The 24,117-nt window shown below is 40.8% G+C and overlaps 1 protein-coding gene across 1 annotated transcript in view; it reads left to right on the forward strand.

Annotated features, from left to right (window-relative positions):
* LOC126299577 (Down syndrome cell adhesion molecule-like protein Dscam2) overlaps positions 1 to 24,117 on the forward strand; it is a 212,234-nt gene that overhangs the window by 59,901 nt on the left and 128,216 nt on the right. The window contains exon 6 of the mRNA XM_049991586.1: positions 957 to 1,225. Within this exon, the coding sequence (XP_049847543.1) occupies positions 957 to 1,225 (269 nt within the window). The remainder of the gene's footprint in view (positions 1 to 956; positions 1,226 to 24,117) is intronic.

A 24,117-nucleotide genomic window follows, 5' to 3' on the forward strand; every position in this document is an offset into this window, starting at 1 on the left:
CTCAGTCTATGAGAATATCACAGACTGGAAACCACTCACATGTTCCTCTGTAGGCTCCAGAGCTCAAGATTTAGCCCTGCAGTTGGTCCCCTGACTTTACAAACACTACTTCCAGTTTCTGTAATGACTACTATGTGCAGTGGATCAGCTGACTCCAAACATAGACATCCTTCTGCACAATGGAGTTGAAATGGTAGCCTCAAGTGAAAAATCATTGTTATAATAGTTATCCATACAATAGGAGTGATTATTGCAGCTAGTAAGACATTTTCTTCAATGAACTGTCCTGAGAAGCAGGTAATCAATAAGGTATCTATGAAAATGTGCAATTCATGTGACCGTGTGGTACATAGTCATCAGGAATATATTATGAATTAACAACTGTTATAAGAGATGCTGTATCTTAATGATGAAGCACCTGTTAACACAAATTAATCAAAAAACCTAACTTATGTTAAGACATCAACATTTGGCTGTCTTCCACAATTTTAGTAACCTTTTTTCTGTTTTCTTGTGATATAATCATTCCTGTAACCTAAGCAAAATAGCTCAAAAATGTGTTACAACAGTGCATGTATGATGGACTCAGACACTTACATCACAGGATCTGTTTTGTATTGACACTAGTATAAATTCATTAACATGCTTCATTTGTCAGCACTACTGACTGACTACTTAAGTGACTGTGTACCATTGAATTATATGATGGGATGTGATTTTGTTATTGTTGTGAACATGACATCCCCAAAGAGTCAAATTTAGTAGTTAATAATGTGGCCCTAATATAGTAATAACTAAGTAAGTAATCTAGTAAGTATGGAAAACTCATCAAATGCAATTATTGCTACAGAAAATTTCCTCTGGTGATGGACAGTATGTCCATTATCTGTATTTGTTTCTCACTTTAATGTAAGTCTCATCACAAGAAGCAAACTTGAACATACCCTCTTTTTCAGGATAAAGATAAATTTGACATTCCTGCTGAACGAACTCACCACATAGTTTCACCTTTAAAAACAGACAATCAGTATGAGTTCTGGGTAACAGCAGTTACAACAGTTGGAGAGGGATCAGAATCAAGGCATATAGTGCAAGCACCAACTGATAATGCTCCAGCAAAGATAGCCTCATTTGGTCAATTTATCACTACAGCTCTTCACGAAACTCTAAGACTACCATGCCGTGCTGTAGGCCAACCTGATCCACATCAGTACTGGAGGAAGAAGTAAGTAAATATGTATATTATAATAATGCAATATTAATTGCCCCTAAAAAGTGCATATTATTTGAATAACTTACTTATTAGTTTATTAATATAGATCCAGAGGTGTGAGCTAGTCACTTGGATGTAGAATGAGTCAAATACACAAATGTAATATAAGTATGGAGAATAAAAGAAAACATAAATATATTCTGAAACATGATGGCAGATTAAAACTATATACTGAACTGTGACTCATACCTGGGACCTTTCCCTTCTGTGAACAAGTGCTTTACCACCTAATCTATCCAAGCATGACTCATGACCCACCCTTATAGCTTTACTTCCACCATTACCTCATCTCCTGCCTTCCAGACTTCATAGAAGTTCTCTTGTATACCTTGTGGGACTATCACTCCTGGGATATTGTTTTCAGAATGAATTTTCACTCTACAGCAGTGTGTGCATTGATTTGAAACTTCCTGGCAGATTAAGCCTGTGTGCCAGACCAGAACTCGAAGTCGGGACCTTTGCCTAATTCATTCTGTATATACATAGCTATCAATACATAGAACATACACATATACAGCATATAAATAGTAATGATACAACAGTGCAGTAGTAGTTTTAAGATAATATTACAAAAAGTGGCATATTGACAACAATTTTTTCCATTAAATCATATTACAGTATAGACAGATGTAAAAGGTTGGTAGTACAGGTCCTAATTTTTATATTTTTCTTCAGACCAGTCCATCTTTCATCAGAGCCATGTTGAACATCATACCTAACAGATCTGCTCAAAGGTTTCATCAGTTTCAATATTGGTTTTGTTTTAAGGCTTATTTGATACCTGAAAATGATGGATCAGAATGGTGAGACTTAACAAAGAAAGATCTGAGTAGAATACAAGCAACAGAGATGCACTTTCTATGAGGAATCCTGGGTAAGATGAGAAAGGACAGGATAAGAAATAAAAAAATATGATACATGCTTCAGATCAGTCCTCTGAAGGAAATTGTGGAAAAAAATTGGCTGAATTGGATTGGTCATATTAAAATTGTTGTGATAGTGCCACGACATTTAACAGTGCCGCCACAACAGTACGCACAAACGGCGATAGAGGCGCTCCGCAAATCAGATGAGCGCGGGAGCGCCACCTAGCTACGAACGGCACCGGCCGCATGTCACGGCACAGCAGTCGTATACGAGAGACTGAGTTGTAATCATGTGATCAGCTATTGTTTCTAAGAGAGAGTGTGAAAATCCACGCAATTATTGTGATTAAAGGTTATAACACTTTTTGGCGACGAGGATGGGATATTTTCACCGCGTTGTGGATTTGCGTGTTCGTGACGGGGCAGACATGGAACAGCTTATGCAAGCGCTCATTGAACAACAAACACAGCTGACGGCAGCGATTCAGGCGTTGTCGACGTCGCTTACTCATCGTCTGTCTTCCTCTTCTCCGCCTCCATTCCCTCCTTACGACGAGGCCGCTGAAGACTGGGAGAATTATGAGAAGCGTTTGCGGCAACACTTCTTGGCTTTCGGCGTTGTCGACGCTCCTATGTGTAAGTCGTTATTTCTATCTTGGATTTCCCCTCGGGTCTATCAGCTGCTATCTCAGTTAGCCCCTCTGCGGGAACCAGCCTCCACTGCGGAGCACCTTCGTAATTTACGTTCACTGTTTCGGGTTTTGCATTCGGCTGGGTTGAGGTGCAATCTGGACAAGTCACAGTTCTTCCAACCCTCCATTGAGTATCTTGGTTTCCAGTTGTCCCGTGAGGGCATACGCCCTTTCCGTGAGCACGTTGCGGCCATTAACGCTCTACCCCGGCCGTCTACGGTCAAAGAACTTCAGGCGTTTCTAGGCAAGATTGCTTATTATCACAAATTCATTCCATCCGCAGCAGCGGTAGCTTATCCTCTGCATCAGCTGTTACGCAAAAACGTCCCCTTCTGTTGGTCCGACGGGTGTGAGCAGGCTTTTGTCCGCCTGAAGGCTCATTTGCAGTCGGCGCCTTGTCTTGCCACATTCCGTCCGGGTCAGCACTTGGTTCTGGCGACTGACGCGTCACAGTATGGCCTAGGGGCTGTTCTCGCCCATCGGTATGAGGATGGGTCGGAACGACCCATCGCCTATGCTTCCAAGACCCTCAACGAGGCGCAACGGCGTTACTCTCAAATCGAAAAGGAGGCGCTCGCTATCATTTATGCTCTAAAAAAGTTCAGCGTTTTTTTGTATGGTTCTAAGTTTCACCTCATCACCGACCACAAACCGCTGGTCTCTCTGTTCAGCCCCTCGGCGTCACTTCCGGATAAGGCAGCTCACCGCCTGCAACGTTGGGCCTTATACTTGTCTCGTTTTCATTATGAGATTCACTATCGCCCCACGGCCCAGCACGCAAACGCGGATGCATTGTCGCGATTGCCGATGGGCCCCGACCCTGTTTTCGATCGCGATGAACTCCTCTGTTTCCACATTGATGAGGAAGAACATCGTGCAGTCGAGGGCTTTCCACTTACAGGTTCGCAGGTCGCGTCAGCTACTGCGCGGGACCCGGTCCTGCGTCGGGTGATCGGTTTTGTTCAACGAGGTTGGCCAGACAGGACCGGGGGCCGGGCATCGGATCCCCTTCGCAACTACCATGCCTTGCGCCTTCGCCTGTCTGTTCGTGATGGTGTTGTTCTTCTGGCCACGGATTGCGCATCTCCACGGGTCGTGGTGCCAGCCTCTCTTCGCAAAGATGTTCTCAAACTGTTGCACGGAGGCCATTGGGGTATTTCTCGGACTAAGTCCCTGGCCCGCAGGCACGTTTATTGGCCCGGCATTGATTCGGACATCGCCCATATGGTTGCTGCATGTGGCCAGTGTGCTCAACAACTGGCGGCACCTCGTACAATGCCCTCTCCGTGGCCTGATCCAGCTCAGCCATGGGAACGGGTGCACGCCGACTTTGCTGGCCCCTTCCTCGGTACTTATTGGCTACTGTTGATTGACGCCTTCTCGAAGTTTCCATTTGTTGTTAGATGTCCGTCGCCCACCACTGCGGCGACGACGCTGGCTTTGTCCAAAATCTTTGCGCTAGAAGGTCTTCCATCCACGATCGTCACGGACAATGGCCCTCAGTTCTCTTCGCAGGCCTTCCGTGATTTTTGTACTGGACAAGGGATTCATCATGTTACCGCACCTCCCTTCCATCCGCAATCGAATGGGGAGGTCGAGCGCCTTGTCCGCACTTTCAAATGCCAGATGAAAAAATTCCTTAGTGATTTTTCCACAGATGACGCCCTGCTGCAATTTCTGAGTTCTTATCGCTTCACGCCTCTGGGTGATCGCAGCCCTGCTGAACTCTTGCATGGCCGCCAACCGCGCACTCTACTGCACCTGCTTCACCCTGTCAGGCCTTGTACTGTGTCCCCTAGTGCGGGAAAATACTCAGTGGGCGCCGACGTGTGGGCACGAGGGTATGGATCTCGCCCTAAATGGATTCCAGGGGTGGTCAAGGCTCTTCGCGGCCGCCGGCTTTGTGAAATCCGTACGGGCGACGGCACGGTTGTTCGCCATTATGACCAGATGCGCCCACGAGTGGTGGCCACGCCTGTGCCACCGCCCCATCCTTCGCCTCCACCAGCTCGAGACGCCAGTCCTGTCGCTGCTGCCGATCTACCGTCCGTGTTGATGCAGCCGCCGTCGCTGCCGCTTCCAAGTACTCCGGAACCGGCCCCAGTCGCGACGCCGCCTTCTCCGGGACCCATCTCGCTGGAGCACACTCCCAGGTCAATGACACCTATGGATGCTGCTCCGGAGTTTTCACCCATCATCTCATCCAGGAGGCACGTTCCTCGCACGAGCTTCCGTCCTGGACATTTTCGACCATACTCCCGTGTCTCTGCGCGGGATCTCCTCGGGGCCTCACAAGAGGCCATGGATGTCTCTGCGCTGTCCATGTCTCCAAGGAAGTGAGTGTTTACTTTTTTCAAGGGGGGAAAAGTGTTGTGATAGTGCCACGACATTTAACAGTGCCGCCACGACAGTACGCACAAACGGCGATAGAGGCGCTCCGCAAATCAGATGAGCGCGGGAGCGCCACCTAGCTACGAACGGCACCGGCCGCATGTCACGGCACAGCAGTCGTATACGAGAGACTGAGTTGTAATCATGTGATCAGCTATTGTTTCTAAGAGAGAGTGTGAAAATCCACGCAATTATTGTGATTAAAGGTTATAACAAAAATAATCAGAAAAGAAAGTCTACCAAGAAGAGCTCTGGGATGGGCAAAACCTGGAAGAAGAGTGATTGGAAGATCACTAACAAGATGGAGAGAGCAGGTGAAGGATGATGTGAATCAAAGAGAACTACACTGGGAGGAAATGCTGAACGACAGACTTTGGGAGAAAAAAAAGATTGGAGGAAGTTTTGTGAACAACCCGCATCAGCAGAAACATTTCAGGAAGAAGAAGCAAAAGAAGAAGAAGAAGAAGAAGAAGAAGAATTACAAGTTATGCAACATTAGCTTAAAATGTTTGTAAGATAGAGAAATAATTAAGTGGAGTTTTCATATTTTAATATCAACTTAATAAACTTTTCTCTTTAATTCTGTTAGCACAAGAGGGACACACTTAACAGATTTCATTTATTTCTGCAGAGGAATTCTTTGATTGAGTAAAGTGGGCTGGCATCCAGTACTTTTTAAAATTGTTTGTAAACAAAAACATATTACATCTTGAGCATGTATTACTAAGCAGTGCACTGAAGATGTTTAGTACCAGTGTACTTTGCACCCTTTTGTACAAACACCAAATGCTTCAGTTCAAGATGTAGATCATCCTTTCTTCTAGTGCTGAGGCAATCATTTAGGCAGTTTATTTTATACTGAGCTGGCTTATTAATGACAAAAATCATCAGAGAAAATATATGCTGAGATGATATTGTCATTCACCCAAGCTGTTGGAAGACATTATGGCATAGTGTTTGGGGATGTATCCTACACATGAATCTAACTGCTCTTTTTTGTTCCTAGAAGATATTCTTTGATTATGATATGTTTCCCCAAAAGATTATGCCACGTAAAGTTAAATATATTGCACTCTATAAGATGGGATATCACCATTAAAGCAAATTTTGTTGATGGTAACCAATTTCATGATTGGAGAACATAGTGTTCCTAAATCATCCTGCTACCTATTTGAATGCCAAGGAATTTTGAAGAGTACACTTTTGTTACGGTCTGGTCATTATGTGCAATAACTATTTATTTTGGGTTCTAGTGCTTATAGTGAAAGTGGAAGAGATTAGTATTCCTTAAATTTGTTGGTAGGCAGTTGATTGTGAACCAGGCCAGAACTGCCTCGACTATGTCATTGACATCAGACTCTAATTTAACAGCTGTGATGTTATCCATAACAATGCCCATGTCATCAGCAAACATTGTGAACTTACAATTTTTGTGGCTGTATAGAAGCAGATTGTTTGCATATATCACAAATGCCAAGAGCGCAAGCATTGAACCATGCTATATTGTACCTCACTCAGAAGTGGACACATCTTGCGATATGCCATTTGAGACACCTATGACTGTCTTCTACTTCTTCTTTAAGATAAGATTCAAGAAAATCATATATAGGACCTGAGAGTACATAGTGATTGCCTTCTCTAGAAGTATCTTGTAGCATTTAAGAGATTGCCCAAGACATAGATTGGCAACCTATTTCTGTTAAGGGATTCCATCATGTTACTGGTAAATGAAAAGCTTGCTCGAATTGTCAAAGTTGCTTTTTGAAGGCCATAGTCATTACTGTTAATGATGTTCAGGTTTCCAATGTGTGACAGCAACTTGTTACACACTGTTGTGCAGAACTCAATGACAAAAGTGGCTATCACATGATGTGTCACTGCCAAGTAACAGTTTGATGAAACTTGGAACATACATAAAAAGAACTGCTACAGTATAGTACAGAAAGTAGCTGGAATAAATATAGACTGATATGAAAAGAAATTACACTTTTATTCATGGACAATAATTACACCAAATTCACAGCAATTAATGTTACTCCCCTGGACATTGTTTGTAATAAGATGGTGAACTCCACAGACAGCATTGCATGCTCTGTAGACTATGGTCACAAGGTTGGTAAGAAGTTCTTGTGGTAGAGCATTCATTTTATTCCTCCACCTGGACAGTTGACAACTGATGGATGATCATTGGTGAATGTGGTGTAAGTCAAGGGAATGGGCACACTAATCCATTAACTGAATATCATGTCATTCCAAGAGCTCCTCCACCTGCACTATTTGAATCAATTGTGCACTGCCATCGATAAAAAAGGAAGTTGGGGTCAAGAGCACCCTGAAAAGTCAGGCATGAAATAAGGAGTACAATGTCACAATAACACTTTCATTCCAAGAGCTCCGCCACCTGCACTATTTGAATCAATTGTGCACTGCCATCGATAAAAAAGGAAGTCGGGGTCAAGAGCACCCCGAAAAGTCACACATGAAACAAGGAGTACAATGTCAAAATAACAATGACTGATGAGTGTACTGTGTTCAAAGATTTGGAGGTCAGTACACCCATACAACATTAGCCACCTCATACTTTAACAACTGGATCACCAAAATGATCATGTTCAACTATGCTCCTCCATTATGTGTTCCCATCTCTCACCATGCAAGGGTACATCCTGAATCACTACTCGGACTGAATCTGCCCTCATCCAAAACGAACACACAACACCATTCCTCATTAGTCCACTCCTTATCCTCTTTCAACCATACCAAATGGTACCACCAATGTGCGGTTGTCAGTGGAACACAACAAACTTGTTGTTGGGCAAAGAGGTCATCCCATGCAATTACCAAGTGACTGTGGAGCATTATATTTGTGCCTTGCAGTCATGTGAAATGAAGTTTCAATTGCACATGGTGTTTGATGTGTGTCCTCCTTGCTTGTTGCACACTGTAACAGTCATCTGCTTTTGTAATTGACCATAGTCTACCACCTCCTTGCCTTCAGGCAGTAGTCCCTGTGATTCCAAAAGCTGTCCATGCATGTGAAGCAATGCTGTGAGCAATTCCAAACTCCTGAGCTACACTCGTCACACTTCATCCTTCTTCATGTTTCAGTCCCTGTGATTCCAAAAGCTGCCCATGCATATGAAGCAATGTTGTGGGCAATTCCAAACTCCTGAGCTACACTCATCACACTTCATCCTTCTTCAAGTTTCTCGATGGTTCTTCTTCATGTGAAGTCATCCAGATGTTGCCTCCAGTCCATTTTGTAATGAAGAACATCACCACATTGCACTATAACTGCTTCTGATTGACACACACACACACACACACACACACACACACTGCCTTTTCCAGTTCATTCAACTGTGTCATATTTGGGGGCTGGCCCCATTTCGCACTATTGTGACATTGATCTCATGTCATATGATGTCCAACTTTCTGTGTATGTCTGGGATACCTTTGGCAATATTTTCCCTCACTTCATTCATTTCCACTGAGTAATTAATATGGTGAGTTACTTTACCTAAACCGTCTTTAAGTTTCGCAGAGCAGTCTACGTAACTTTTTCAACAACTTTAGAAAATGCTTAGACTAGGGTGATCTTATGATGGTCTGAGATACTTGTGGCATCCTCACTTTTGCAAAGGTGTCTAAAAATGCATACTTCAATCTTTCTGGAACCCCATCTTGCCTAAGGGAGATGTTGCAGATATGATCCAAAACGTAGCATATTTAATCACAGCAAGCCTTCAACAGCTTTCTTGAAATATGACCTACATAACAGGAGGTTTCTCTTTCCATTGATTATACGATTCTTCTATAAATTCTACCAATAGTTAGAGGGGCCATACTTGTTTGGCTGTATTGTTCAGAGAAATTATGTTTCAATATATCTGCAGGTTTGTCAATAAACCATTGTGGCCTGATTGTGCTGTAACAAAGTATCTGGCATACAGTGCAAAGTCACTCAACAGAAGTGGTAACGATCATTCTGGTAAGATCAGGTTGCCTAAAAAGACAATCTTCAGGTTCCCAAAAAAACACACTTGGCAGTGTTTAATACAGCCCCATATTTATCCAGATGCCTAAAGATTTTGACTAAGTGCTGCTGGTGTTCCTCCGCCATATCTGAAAAAATGGAGATGTCATCTAGATATGTGAAACAATACAACAAACCTTGTAGCTCTGTAACTATATACCTCTGCCAACTCTGTGCAGCATTTCATAAGCCAAATGTCAGTAGGAAAAATGGTGTAACAATAGTTGTCTTCAGTATGTCCTCATCAGCCACAGGAATTTGTGTGTAGACCTCCGCACAGCCTGGCACTCTAAATATAGTTGCCCCAGATAATGCATAATTGTAGTCTCTTAATAGGTATGGCATTGTTGTACCATTAGAGGCATGGGCACAACATGCCACACTTTTTTGGCACCAAGTGTAGAGCCAACAACCAGAGACTATTAGAAGCGTGTATGATGCCTTCTTTCAACATTGCATGGAACTCTGCTTTGGCACTAGCATAACAGCCTAGAGTAACATGTCTTGGCCTACATGAAATTAATGGGCCTGTGTTAATATTATTTTAGAGCACAATGGTGTGACATACCTTTTATAGAGCACCTGGAGGTCACGTGGAACTGCTCCAGTAGCTTGGCATATCTGCTGCCTGGATAAGTTTGGTGTCATGCACCACTGCGCTGTGTCAAAACCCAGCAGTTAATAAGCCCATGATATTGTTTATGAGGTGTGCATTGCCAATGTCTGGCACCAGATGATAATGTGCCCAGATGGTGTGTTTACATATTAATAACTTCTAGAATATTCACAAATATGTGCTGTAGTTTGCTAAAACTTATTTCAAGTAACTTCTTTGGAGAACTATTAAAGGGTGCTTAATGTTCTTCAATTGTTTGTTAAGTATTAGGGTCATAAAATAGTTGAAAAATTGTTGTGATTGATTTTTCCCCAACTTTGTCTTCATGTAGACATGAGAATGGTAACTGACACAGTCTTCAACAGTGTGCTGGGAACAAACAGTTGTGTGTCTGATTCAGATACCTTCTAGGGATTACCACTAGTTTCAGTTTAGAGCCATCTCAAATTTAACTAATATTTTCATAGAGTTCACTCACATTTTGCAGCACCCTGATGAAAGCTATATAAAACCTTGAATTTTTTGTGTCTTTAGTTGAAACTTTACAAAGCTAATTTTTTTCTGTAAGGAAAGTATTTGTAAAATTTCATTCAAATAAGAGGTCAGCTAGCAACCACTGGTGCACTTAGTTGGGAATGATCCATATATGTGTCAGGAGCATGGTGCATCTTACTAGTGGTGTAATCCACAATTCTAGGCATTGTCTTTACACAGCCAGTAACCATACTGTATATGGTTTGCTTTCTTAGCATATTGATGGATGGCTTTCACTTAGGTACCGCTCTTTATCACACTCATATCTGTATCAAGACGTGGTGTCTGAAGAGAAAGTTGTCAGCTCCTTCACACTGAATACTGTGTGCAAGGCTAAGACAGCAAATAATGAGATCAATGGCAGAGAATAATCCTGTTGAAAAGCAAATATTCAGTCTCTGTCCCATCATTAGAATACATAAGTAATAAACCAAGAAGAGGCTCACAACTGCTCAATGCTGGGAGCAGATGGTAACTGAGTCCCACAGATCACTGTGTGCATTAAAATCCCCAAAGGTGCAGAACATGTGTGAAAGCTGTGTGATGAGTTCATTGAGGGCCTCTTTCACAATTATAGACTGCGATACAAGTAAATTGCACATTTGTCCCCATGGGCACTGTGAGCTTCAGTCTTCATTCCCACTCATACAGAAATTTAATTTCAAGCTCCATTTTATATCTTCTGTTCAGTCCTTTGAAAATTCTGTGTTTATTGTATCCTGTGTTATGTCTTCTATTTTTGTGCAGTCACTTCTGTTTAATCATGGATAAGTACTCAGGTATTTTGGCTTTATCACAATAAGTCGAAAGTAAAGTCCTATGTACTGACTTGGCAGAAAATCCTAAGAAATTTTGGTCTTATGTCAAAGTGGTAGGTGGATCAAAACAAAATGTCCAGACACTCTGTGACCAAAATGGTACTGAACAGTGGATGACAGACTAAAGGCCAAAATACTAAATGTCTTTTTCCAAAGCTGTTTCACAGAGGAAGACTGCACTGTAGTTCCTTCTCTAGATTGTCACACAAATGGCAAAATGGTAGATATCAAAATAGACAACAGAGGGATAGAGAAACAATTAAAATTGCTCAAAAGAGGACAGGCCCTGGACCTGATGGGATACCAGTTCGATTTTATACAGATTACGTGAAGGAACTTGCCCCCCTTCTTGCAGCGGTGTATCCTTTGGTCTATAGCAAAGCACAGCGTTTCAAAGGATTGGAAAAGGGCACAGGTCATCCCCGTTTTCAAGAAGGGACATCAAACAGATGTGCAGAACTATAGACCAATATCTCTAACATCGATCAGTTGTAGAATTTTGGAACACATATTATGTTTGAGTGTAATGACTTTTCTGGAGACTAGAAATCTACTCTGTAGGAATCAGCATGGGTTTCGAAAAAGACGCTCGTGTGAAACCCAGCTCACACTATTCGTCCATGAGACTCAGAGGGCCATAGACACGGGTTCACAGGTAGATGCCGTGTTTCTTGACTTCCCCAAGGCATTCAATACAGTTCCCCACAGTCGTTTAATGAACAAAGTAAGAGCATATGGACTATCAGACAAATTGTGCGATTGGATTGAAGAGTTCCTAGATAACAGATCGCAGCGTGTCATTCTCAATGGGGAGAAGTCTTCTGAAGTAAGAGTGGTTTCAGGTGTGCCGCAGGGGAGTGTCATTCACAGTATACATAAATGATCTTGTGGATGACATCGGAAGTTCACTGAAGCTTTTTGTGGATGATTCTGTGGTATACCAAGAGATTGTAACAATGGAAAATTGTACTAAAATGCAGGAGGATCTGCAGCAAATTGACACATGGTGCAGGGAATGGAAATTGAATCTCAATGTAGACAAGTGTAATGTGCTACGAATACATAGAAAGATAGATCCCTTATCATTTAGCTACAAAATAGCAGGTCAGCAACTGGAAGCAGTTAATTCCATAAATTATCTGGCAGTGCGCTTTGGGAGTGATTTAAAATGGAATGATCATATGAAGTTGATTGTCGGCAAAGCAGATGCCAGACTGAGATTCATTGGAAGAATCCTAAGGAAATGCAATCCAAAAACAAAGGAAGTAGGTTATAGTATGCTTGTTCACCCACTGCTTGAATACTGCTCAGTAGTGTGGGATCCATACCAGATACGGTTGATAGAAGAGATAGAGAATATCCAACGGAGAGCAGTGCGCTTCATTACAGGATCATTTAGTAATCGCGAAAGCGTTACGGAGATGATAGATAAACTCCAGTGGAAGACTCTGCAGGAGAGACGCTCAGTAGTTCGGTACAGGCTTTCGTTAAAGTTTAGAGAACGTACCTTCACCGAGGAGTCAAGCAGTATGTTGCTCCTTCCTACGTATATCTCGCGAAGAGACCATGAGGATAAAATCAGAGAGATTAGAGCCCACACAGAAGCATACTAACAATCCTTCTTTCAATGAACAATACAAGACTGGAATAGAAGGGAGAAACAATAGAGATACTCTTGTTACCCTCCGCCACACACCGTCAGGTGACTTGTGGAGTATGGATGTAGATGTAGATAATTTATGCTTCACTGTCTAACAATAATCTCAAAGTCTAAGATTACTGTGTTGAGTGATCAGTCTCTGATATTGGGGCGAGATATAAGTAAGTTCATCCCACCCATTTGTTTCCTAAACAGGCAGGTTTTGATATCTCATAAGCCTGACAGAGAATGAACACTAATATTATTCATTTATCTACGAAATATGGACTGTCCTCAGCAATATTAGGAAAGAAAAAACTAACTCTCAGAATATCAATTCTAGGATTTGAAGGTCAGAAAGTCACACCAAAACCAAACAGTCCTGTCTTCTTGGAAAAAAAAAACAGTTTATTCAGGTTCTAACAAACCTTGCCAAGTCCATTTAATGATAACCTCCCTGACCTGATCAAAATCTGCCCTCAAATATGAAATCAGCTGGTGCTAAATCACTATATATTTGACTGTGAAACTAACAACTGCCACTCACCCATTACTACATCAAATTTATTATCATAAAACATTGTAAACCTTTGCAAAAATGTTAATGTCCACAAAACTGAGTGATAACACTCCATGTACTGGTTCTTGTGGTTTTTGTTTCTGTCATGAAAACGGTCAATGGCTGTTTCCATAATATCACAAGTTAGGAGAAACTCCCAAAGTAGTTGAAAATTTGCACCTCATAATGAATCACCACCTATAATGCAAAATACATTCCACATTTCTTATCTACAAGTATTCTCATTGGCATAGACTCTGAGCACAAGGGAGGAAATTTGGTAAAGTAACAACTGTAAAATTTTCTGTTCTATCATAAGAAATACTCTGAATATTCCATGCAGTGAAAGCAGTCTTGAGTACCTTGCTAAGCCCAAATTTGAGGAAAATCCCATGAACCCAGCATAAGTTGCTCACAAAAGGAGTATTGCAGTTTCTGTATTTTTCGCGACCATTTCTTAAAGCCCAAATGATGCACATGATCACTGTATCAACTACGGTAAAATGAACCTGCTGGACTGCAAAACAGTACCTAAAATTACCATCAGATTTAATAATTATGCATTTGATAAAACATGTCTAACTGCAAGGAAAGCTATTCTATAGTTATCGAAGGTCACAGTTTCAGCAGGTGAGTGACATCAAAAGGGAAGAAATAATTGATGATAAATGGGTTCATAACATGGTATTTCCACATTTGGTCTCAAACAAAGTGTGCTGTTATATGGCTATGATGCATGTGTACAAAGAGTGGATACAGGAGAGTCATGGGCAGCAATGATCATTTACTGGACCAAACAATGTGATAACAGCACAATTTATAATGATCTTATCCATATCTGTGTCTAGATCTACATGATTACTCTCCAACTCACACTTAAGTGCTTGACAGAGGATTTGTAGAACCACTTCCAGACTATTTTTCTGTTGTTCCAGCCTCCAATAACATATGGGAAAAGTGAATACTTGAATATTTCATGCAATCTCTGACTTTTCTTATTTTATCACTGTGGTCATTTCTTCTTATGTAGTTGGTAGTCGAAAAAAAGTTTTGGTATTTGGAGGAGAAAGTTAGTGATTATAATTTCATGGAAACATCTCACAGCAAAAGTTTCTGTTTCAATGATTAGCTACAATGGGCACAAGACATACTTTGTTGGTGCTTCACATTTTCGCAATTTTGACCAAGATAAACTCATGCTGCAGTGTTCATCTTCACAACGCCATTGTAGAAGTTGGCACAGAAACAGTTAAGTAAAAAATCCCAGCAATTCACATGTTTATATATATGTAGAAGCCGATTTTGAAATTTTCCTTTGTGTGACACCATATGATCCATCTTATTGATCCATTTTCATCTACAGCAGATATTGTAACTGAGATACTGTGTTATATCTGGTTTTCCCTAAGATAGGAGTATATAGTATCTACATTAATCATAAATTAGCCCTATTTTCGAGTTTGCAAACAACTATAATCAACCTCAAAAAGTTTTTAAACACTAGTAATTTTGACCATATGTTTTTCTGGTGCCTTAATAGATATGTTGTTTTGTATATTTGCTTCAGTTCTTATATGGAACTACGGTAGTAATTTTTTAGCTCAACAGATTAAAATATTTATTTATTTACATTTTTTGTGTGTAGGCCATCAAGCTCATGTCTTTTGCAAACGTCATACATAGGTTGAGAAGATTACTATAGATAGCACTTACATACAGTAATGGTACATACATTTGTCTTAATATTCTAATTACGTGTTACAAGAGAGGGCAAGTAGATTTGAATTCACTGACTGTATATAAACATTTATTTACTGAGAAGACTTTTAACTTCCTTTGGAACAGCTTTGGTTCACAATATTTCAAAGCTTGTGGCAACTTGCTGAACCATATCTGCCTGTTAATGTAAGGACTACTGTCAACTATTTTTAATTTTGTCCTCTACCTCAAGTAGTTCCCCTTATTTCTAGTATCATTAATATATGTATCACTTCACTTATTTAGGTTATTTTTACTATTCAGAAAAAAAAATAAGTTTATACAAATACAAGAAATATACTGTTAGATGTTTATGTCGGATAAAGGTTTCACCATAGGACTCTCTGTACTTTCATCCATGCATTAACCTAATGGCTCTTTTCTGTAACACTAACATTGTGTTCAGGTGCAGGTCTGCTGCACAACCCTGCAGTTCAATACCATAATTAAGAAATACAGAAAATGTTCCATACTAAGCAAATTTTAGTGTTTGGATTGGCACTATTTTTGCCAACTGACTCATAAGATACAAGCTACTGCTGATTTTCTCACACATAGAAGTAATGTGGTTTATCCAACAGAGGTTTTTGTCCAGGCGGACACCAAGAAATTTAATGCTATCTGTTTCTGCTGATGCAATACCACAAATATTGTTTATTTCAGCCTCATAACAAGCAGTTGTTTTAAATGTTAGTAGCTGGGATTTACAATAAGAGGGAGGTGTCATCAGCATAGGTTACTAGACGTGAGTTGAAGTGTTGTGATAGTTAGCAGGCTTAGTTTAAAGCAATTTCTTCATTATCCTGTAATACATTACACTTGCCAAAATGCAGCCCTGCTGTAAATGCTATTCTTGAACACAGGATAAATTGGTTGATGTTCATAACCATATGGAAAACACAGTGACTGTTGTGAGATGATTGGCAGCTGTGTGTTGTGTTTTGGAAGCGCTCCTGAGAGGTATCTACTGGTGATATTGGTACCCAAGGTACTTCAAATACTATCCTCTTCTGTGGAGCCTGTTCCTCTGCAGGAAATATGGGATCTGTCATTATCATCCACTTGACCATAAGTGGCTTTTCAGTGATAGATCTAAGCATCCTGTACAGGGTAGATGGGAACCAGGGAAGACTCAGGGTTGTGTATATAACCCCCTAACCAACAATTTCAAGGTTCTGTCTTTCACTGGAACTGAGCCAGTGGAAATCATTTCTCCTACTTGGGATACATGTTTTGAAGAGGCAAATGCAAAATGTTAGGGGTCTATTACCATTGTTGGCAGCTTAAACATTTGGTGAATGATGGTACCCCCTAGGAAAATGGCAGCAAGGGATGGGAAAGAGCACCAGGTGCAATCAGTTTGAATGCCTGTGGGGCATCATTCAACATGATGAAGAGGCTATTCTGGCAGTTGTTAAGGGAACAGGGCACAACCAACTGCAGATTGTTCTGCACATTGGAACAAATGATACCTGTCACCTGGTCACTGAGGTCGTACTCAGATTATTCCAGTGACTATCAGAGGAGGTTGAGAAGACCAGCCCCGCCCAAGCAGTTTCAACAAAGCTCACAATTTGCAGCATTGTCCCCAGAAATGACCATGGTACCTTGGTTCTGAGATGAATGGAAGGACTGAACCAAAGATTTTGAAGGTTCTGTGACAATTGAGGGTACAGATTCCTAAACTTGCACTATAGGGTTGAGTAATGTAGAACACCTCTAATGGATCAGGTGTGCACTATACATCAGAAGCTGCAACCTTTTTTTATTGTTTATATTAGGAAGCTCTCCATCCAATCCAGATAATGATAGCTATAGGGAACACAGGAGTATTAGTGTAAGATTGAAAGTAATGCCTCCCAAAAGTGAGACTATTAAAATCCTAGTGGTTAACTACCAAAGGATTCACAACAAAGTGCCAGAGTTTGAAGGGCTCCTGAAGAACAGTGAAGCTCACATAATCCTAGGTAAAAAAAGCTGGTTGAAACTTCAGATTGTTGGCATTGAGGTTTCTGGGGAAAATTTAAGTGTATGTCAAAACAACAGGCTAAGGGAAATGGAGGTGGTGTATTTGTTACATTAAACAAGAAACTCAAATGCACTGAGATAGAAATTGAAGATGCAAGTGAGACTGTTTGGGCAAGACTCAGTATCAGGGATTAGCATAGAATGGTAATTGTATTCTTCTGTTGACCATGAGACTCTTCTCCAGATGTAACAGAAAACTTCAGAGAAAACCTCTGTTCACTTTTATGTAAGTCCCCCAAGCATACTGTAATCATCAGTGGAGACTTTAACCACCCAACAATCAATTGGGAAAATTAAAGTTTTGTTAGCAGTAGGCATGATAAAACATCCTGTGACCCATTACTAAATGCCTTCTCTGAAAACTACCTACAACATATAATTCTGAAGCCCACTCATGAAGGACATATATTGGACCTAATGGCAACAAATAGATTGACTTCTCTGAGGATGTCTACATCAAAACTGATATAAGTACCCATGATGTGGTTGTGGCAAAAATAATTACCAAAGTTCAAGGGACAGCTACAACAAGCAGATAGATATATATGTTCAGTGAACTAGACAAAAAATCAGTAGTGTCGTATCTCAATGAGAAACTTGGAACTTTCAGCACAGGGCAAGCGCATGTAGAGGAGCTATGGCTCAAATTTAAAGGAAGAGTTGATCATGCACTGAACAGATTTGTACCCAGTAGAACAGTTCATAATGGGTGGGAATTTCCTAGGTATACATTCACTGTAAACAAACTTCTAAACAAGTAGAGACTGATGCATAACAAGTGTAAAACAAAGCATAGGACTGTAGATAGAGAGACACTGAATGTAACACATTTAGCTGTTAAGAAAGCAATGCAGGAAGCCTTCAATGACTACTGTAGTAGCATACTGTCAGATAATCTTTCTCAAAACCCTAATAAATTCTGGTCAAATGTAAAGGCTGTTAGTGGCACCAAAGTTAGTGTCCAGTCCCTAGCAAATGACTCAGAAACTGAAATTGGTGATAGCAAAGCTAAAGCTGAAATGCTTAAATCTGTTTTCAAATGTTCCTTTACGATGGAAGACACAGGAGAATTGTCCTACTTTAATCCTCGTATGACTGAAAAGTTTAGTGACATAAGTATTAGAGCAGTGTGTTCAGAAACAGTTGAAACTGTTAAAATTAACCTAAGCTCTGAGGTCCAATAAAATCCCTCTGAGATTCTATACTGAATTTGCAGCTAAGTTAGCCCTCCTTGTAACTATAGTCTATTTGGAGCCCTTGAACAAAAACTTGGGTCCAGTAGTTGGAAGGAAGCACAGAACACACCCACCCATAAGAAGGGCAGAAGAAGTGATCTACAGAACTACCATCCAATACCCTTGACAGTAATTTGTTGTAGAATTTTAGAAGATATTCTGAGCTCAAACAGAATGAAGTATCTCAAACAGAATGATCTCCACGCCAGCCAGCATGGATTCCAAAAACATCAATCATGTGAAACCCAACTTACACTTTTCTCACATGACATACTGAAACCATTGGATCAAGGCAGTCAGGTAGATGCAGTATTTCTCAATTTCTGAAAAGCATTTGAGTCAGTGCCACACTTATGCTTATTATCAAAATTATGGTCATATGAGGCATCAAGTGAAATTTGTGACTGGATTAAGGACATTTTGGTAGAGAGGATGCAGCATCTTTGATGGAGATTGAGTTCTATTGGTATCACAAGAAACCAGAACATTCTATAAGACTTGGGTAGCTGGCCTTCACAGTTAAAGCCATCATTGTCACTGATGTCCATTAAGAGTCATATTCTGACCAAATGATTTCAGTTGGCCCCCAATTGTGATTTTTGTGAGTGGTCCATTCAATGTGAAAACCCCTCCCTCTCTAATGTTCTGGCTAGTACACAATAGTTTTAGGTTTTGAGGGCTTTGGGTACTCAAATGGAATCATGGTGTGTTTATTGGATGGTTCATAGGGGTATGATATGGTGGTAATGGTCCAAATGTGAGCAAAACATCACAACGGCCAGTCCAACTCATTACAGCAGCCACAGCCACAGCCGCAGCTGCAGCTGCAGCTGCACAGCAAGCCTTGTATTGCACAACAACACAAGCACCCCATGCTTCCCTCTTGTCCACCATGTTTTGTCGCTCTTCATAGGCCGGATTGTCCTAAGCAATGGGCCAATTGCTGCCAGTGCAACAAAATGGGCCACATTGCTCTTGTTTGTAATCCAAAATCCCAACAGCTGACATGGATGTCAATTGTGTATCAGCAATGTCCTTTCCTCCTATTAAGCTTTTTATTGACATCAAGGTTTATGAGAAGGTTTTGCATATGCAACCGACACTGGTGCTGCCGTGTCATAATTCAATTTGCAGACGTGCATGGACTTGGTTTCTCCCACTTTAGCACGAGTGTCACATACATTAGTCACTTATAATAAACATAGTATTCAGATTTTATATAGTTTCTCAGCCCCAGACACTATAAAACTATGGTACATCACTGACGTTTCTGGTGGTGAACACTGCACAGACTGGAAATTTGTTTGGTTTGTATGCCTTTAACCTTTTTGGGCTTACTGTTTCCGATGAAGTTAATCTTGTCTCTGATCAAGTGCCCTATACATAACTCAGCTCTTTGTGCTCTGAATCTTCCACCCTGTTTTCTGTGGGTTTGGATTGTGCCAATAATTTCAAAGCCCACATCACCATGAAACCTTCAGCCACTTCTTTCGGGCTCACAAAGTGGGAATGGTGCTCCATGACCAAGTGAACATGGAGGTCAATAGGCTTGCCATGCCCTGACGAACGTTTTGCTATGCTCAGTAGTGGTCAGTATTTTTCCTAGGTTGACCTCTCTGACGTATATTTGCAACTTCCTGTTGGTGTTGATTCTCAATGCCTCTTGTTCATTAACATGCATCTTGGCATGTATCAATACCTGCAGTTACCATTTGGCAAGGCCAGGGCCTCAATTATTTTTCAACAGTTACTTGAAGAACTCATGAGGTCTGTGCCTGTCTGTGCCAACTATCTTGATGATATTGTGGTCTCCAGCTGCTCCACTGCTGAACATCTCAACAACTTACATATGCTCTTTTCGATATTTCAGTACGCTGGGTTAAAGTGTAATTTGGAAAAGTGCCACCTTTTTCACCCTTCTGTTGTTTATTTTGGGTTCAAGGTCTCCAGCGCTGGTGACAAACCCCTTCATCTGAATGTCTCTGCCATTGTTCCTCTTATGTGTCCTGTATTGGTGAAGGAACTCCAGGTTTTTTTAGTTAAAGTTGTTTATCACCAATGATTACTGACTTGCTGCATAGGGAGATGTCTTTCCAGTGGTCGCAGGCATGTGAAATGGCGTTTCCCAAACTGAAGTCTATGTTACTATCTGCACTACCAACTGTGTCGGCATCTAGTGTTAGCAATAGATTCATCCCAGCATGGGCTGGAAGCAGAGTTAGCTCATAAATATTCTGATGGCTCTGAGCAGCCTGTTCCATACATGTCAAAGACCCTTAGTTCGGCTGTCATGAGATATTTACAAATAGTGAAAGAAGCACTTGCCATGGTTTATGCCTTAAAGTATTCTCATGTTTTCCGCTATGGTGTAAAATTCCACCTCATCATAAGCCGGTAGATTCACAGTTTAACCCCTCAGCATCATTGCCACACAATGTTAGGTCCTGTTCCTCTCTCAGTACAGCTACAGGATTCACTTCCACCCCAGGGCTAAACATGCAAATGTTGATGTGCTCTCCTATCTTCCAGTCCATCTGACCCCAGCTTTTGATTGGGAGAAGTTACTCTGTTTCCGCATTGATGAATGTGCCCAACAAACTGTTGGTGGTTTTCCAAACACTAGTGTTCAGGTCATGCTGATACGATTTTATGAAAAGCGGTACATTTCATAGAATATGGCTGGCCTGAGGCACCTCCATGACAGGCATCTGACCCCCTCCATAGCTGCTGTGTGTTTCATAATTGTTTCTCTATCATGGATGGTGTTCTGCTCCTTGATATGGACTATTTAGCTCTTCACGTAGTGGTTCCCTCTGCTCTCTGTTCGAAAATCCTGCAATTGCTGCACACTGATCATTGGGGTGTGTCACATACCAAGGCATTAGCCTTCCACTGTGTTTCTGGGCCTGGTTCAGATGGTGATATCATTTGTTTGGTTACAGCATGTTCTCAACCCACATCACAGTAAGCTACAACATGGGCAATGCTGTCTCTGTAGCTGCAACCTTTGCAGGCCTGGGAGTGTCACCACATCAATTTTTCCAGCCCTTTCCTTAATGCATGCTGGCTAATAGCAATTGGTGCTTTCTATTGGTGGTACACTTATAGAAAGTTTAATGTCTGTGTTTCCTCTACAAAGCCCACGGTTTGCCTGATTGTTTATTACATACAGTTTTTGGGGAGGAGATATTTAGAGATTCATGAGACATATATCAAAAAGACAGACTAGATGCCATAGGAGGGGGTGTGTTCATTGAAGTTACAAAAATATTGTCTCTACTGAAGTTGAATTTGACTGTGACAGTGAAGTTATCTGGTCATATATAACACATCTATCTGAAATCAAGTTCATTGTTGAATGTTTTCACCACTGGCCATGTAATTCCTCTGTGAGGGTTTTAGAGTCATTCAAAGAAAGTCTGTGGTCAGTAGCACAGAAGTATGCAGATCATGCAATATTAGTTGGAGGTGACTTTAACCAAATGAGTAAAGATTAGGACATTTATGGATTCATTGCAGGGGGTGCAGACAGACAGACATGTGAAGTTCTTTTGAACACATTTTCCAAAAACTGTCTTCAGCAGCTAATTTGACAGCCAACATGCAGTGGAAATATTTTGATCTTGTAGCTACAAACAGGCCTGATCTAATTGATGGTGTCAGTATAGAGACAAGGGTTAGTGACCATAATTCAAGAATGCTGGTTGAGTATTTCTGCAAGAAAGAGTAGATAGACAGTTGTTAGCAACCCACTTAGAAAATTAATGAACTGGTATTATTTAGTTTCAGTATGATGGATGAAGAGGAATTGTGGGCAAAATTTAAATAGACTGCAATTTGTACTCTGTGGAAATGTATGCCATTTGAATGGATTAAGGATGGAAAAGACCCAACGTGATTTCACAAATAAATTTGAAAAACATTGAGGAAAGATGGGCTGTTGCACTGTCAGTTCAAAAGAGAAAATTCAAATGACAACAGGCAAAAGTTAATAGAAACTTGTACATCTGTATAAAGATCAGTGCATGATCCTTACAACAACTGCCACTTCCATGCCTTAGGTAAAGACCTTGCTGAGAACCAAAGAAAATTCTGGTCCTACATGAAATTGCTAAGTGGGTCTAAAGCTTCTATCCAGTCACTTGTTGACCAGCCTGATGGTGTAGTAGAAGATGGGAAAAGTAAAGCCAAAATTTTAAATTTCACATTTAAGAAATTGTTCACACAAAAGAACCAAGCAAACATACCATTGTTTGACCATTGCTCAGACACTCATATGGAGCACATAGCGATTTTGCAAAGAGCACTCAACAGCATTGACAACTTACTTAGCTTGCATCTACTGTGAATCTCTCACCCAGTGCAGAGTCCTGGTGACTGGAAAAAAGTGAAGGTGACTTGCATATACAAGAAGAGTAAACCAATGTCCACAAAATATTAGAGATGAATGTCCTTAACATTGGTTTGCTGCAGAATCCTTGAACATCTTCTGAGTTCAAATGTAATAAATTTCCTTGACAGGAAAAAGCTTCTGTCCATGAATCAGCATGATTTTAGGAAGAATCACTCATGTGAAACTCAAGTTGCATTTTTCTGACAATATATCCTATGGAGTTTGGATGAAGGGCAACAGAAAGATTCCATGTTCCTAGATTTCCATAAATCATTTGGCGTGGTGCTATCCTGTCAGCTGGTGACAAAGGTTCAATTATATGGAATAAGTCCAAAGAATTGTGAGTGTCTCAATGACTTCTTAAGTAACAGAACTTAGTATACTGTGCTTGATGGCAAGTGTTCATCAGAGCAAGGGTTATCATCAGGAGGGCCCAGGGAAGTGCGATAGGAGTGCTGTTATTTACCGTATACATAAATGATCTGACTCATATGGTAAGCTACAGTCTGCACCTGTTTGCTGATGATACTGTAGTGTATGGAAAGGTGTCATCATTGAGTGTGTGTAGGAGGATACAAGATGGCTTAAACAACATTTTTAGTTGATGTGATGAATGACAACTAGCTCTATATCTAGAAACATGTAAGTTAATGCAAATTAGTAGGAAAAACAAACCTGTAATGTTTGAATACAGAATTAATAGTTTGCTGCTTGACAGTCACATTGATTAAATACCTAGGCATAGCATTATAAAGCAATATGAAATGTAATGAGCACATAAGGATCATAGTAGGAAATGCGAATGTCTGACTGCAGTATATTGGGGAAATTTTAGGAAAGTGTGGTTGATCTGTAAAGGAGACCACATACAGAATACTAGTGCAACCCATTATTGAGTACCATTTGAGTGTTTGGGATTCACACCAGGTCAGGTTAAAGGAAAATATCAAAACAATTCAGAGTTGGGTGACTAGTTTTCTTACCATTAGGTTCAAACAACAACAAGTGTCACAGAGATGCTTCAGGAACTCACTGCAGGCAAGGTGACATTCTTTTTAAGTAACACTATTGAGAGAATTTAGAGAACTGGCATTTGGTGCTGACTGCAAAATGATTTTATACCTACCAACATACATTTCTACCGATTCTATGGCCATTCTATGGATCGGAGTGTGGAATGTCAGGTCCCTTAATCGGGCAAGTCGGGTGATGTTGAGGGTATTAGATTAGGAAATGAGACACTTAAAGTAGTAAAGGATTTTTGCAATTTGGGGAGCAA

This window comes from Schistocerca gregaria, chromosome X (genome assembly GCF_023897955.1).
Source record: "Schistocerca gregaria isolate iqSchGreg1 chromosome X, iqSchGreg1.2, whole genome shotgun sequence".
Lineage (NCBI taxonomy): Eukaryota > Metazoa > Arthropoda > Insecta > Orthoptera > Acrididae > Schistocerca > Schistocerca gregaria.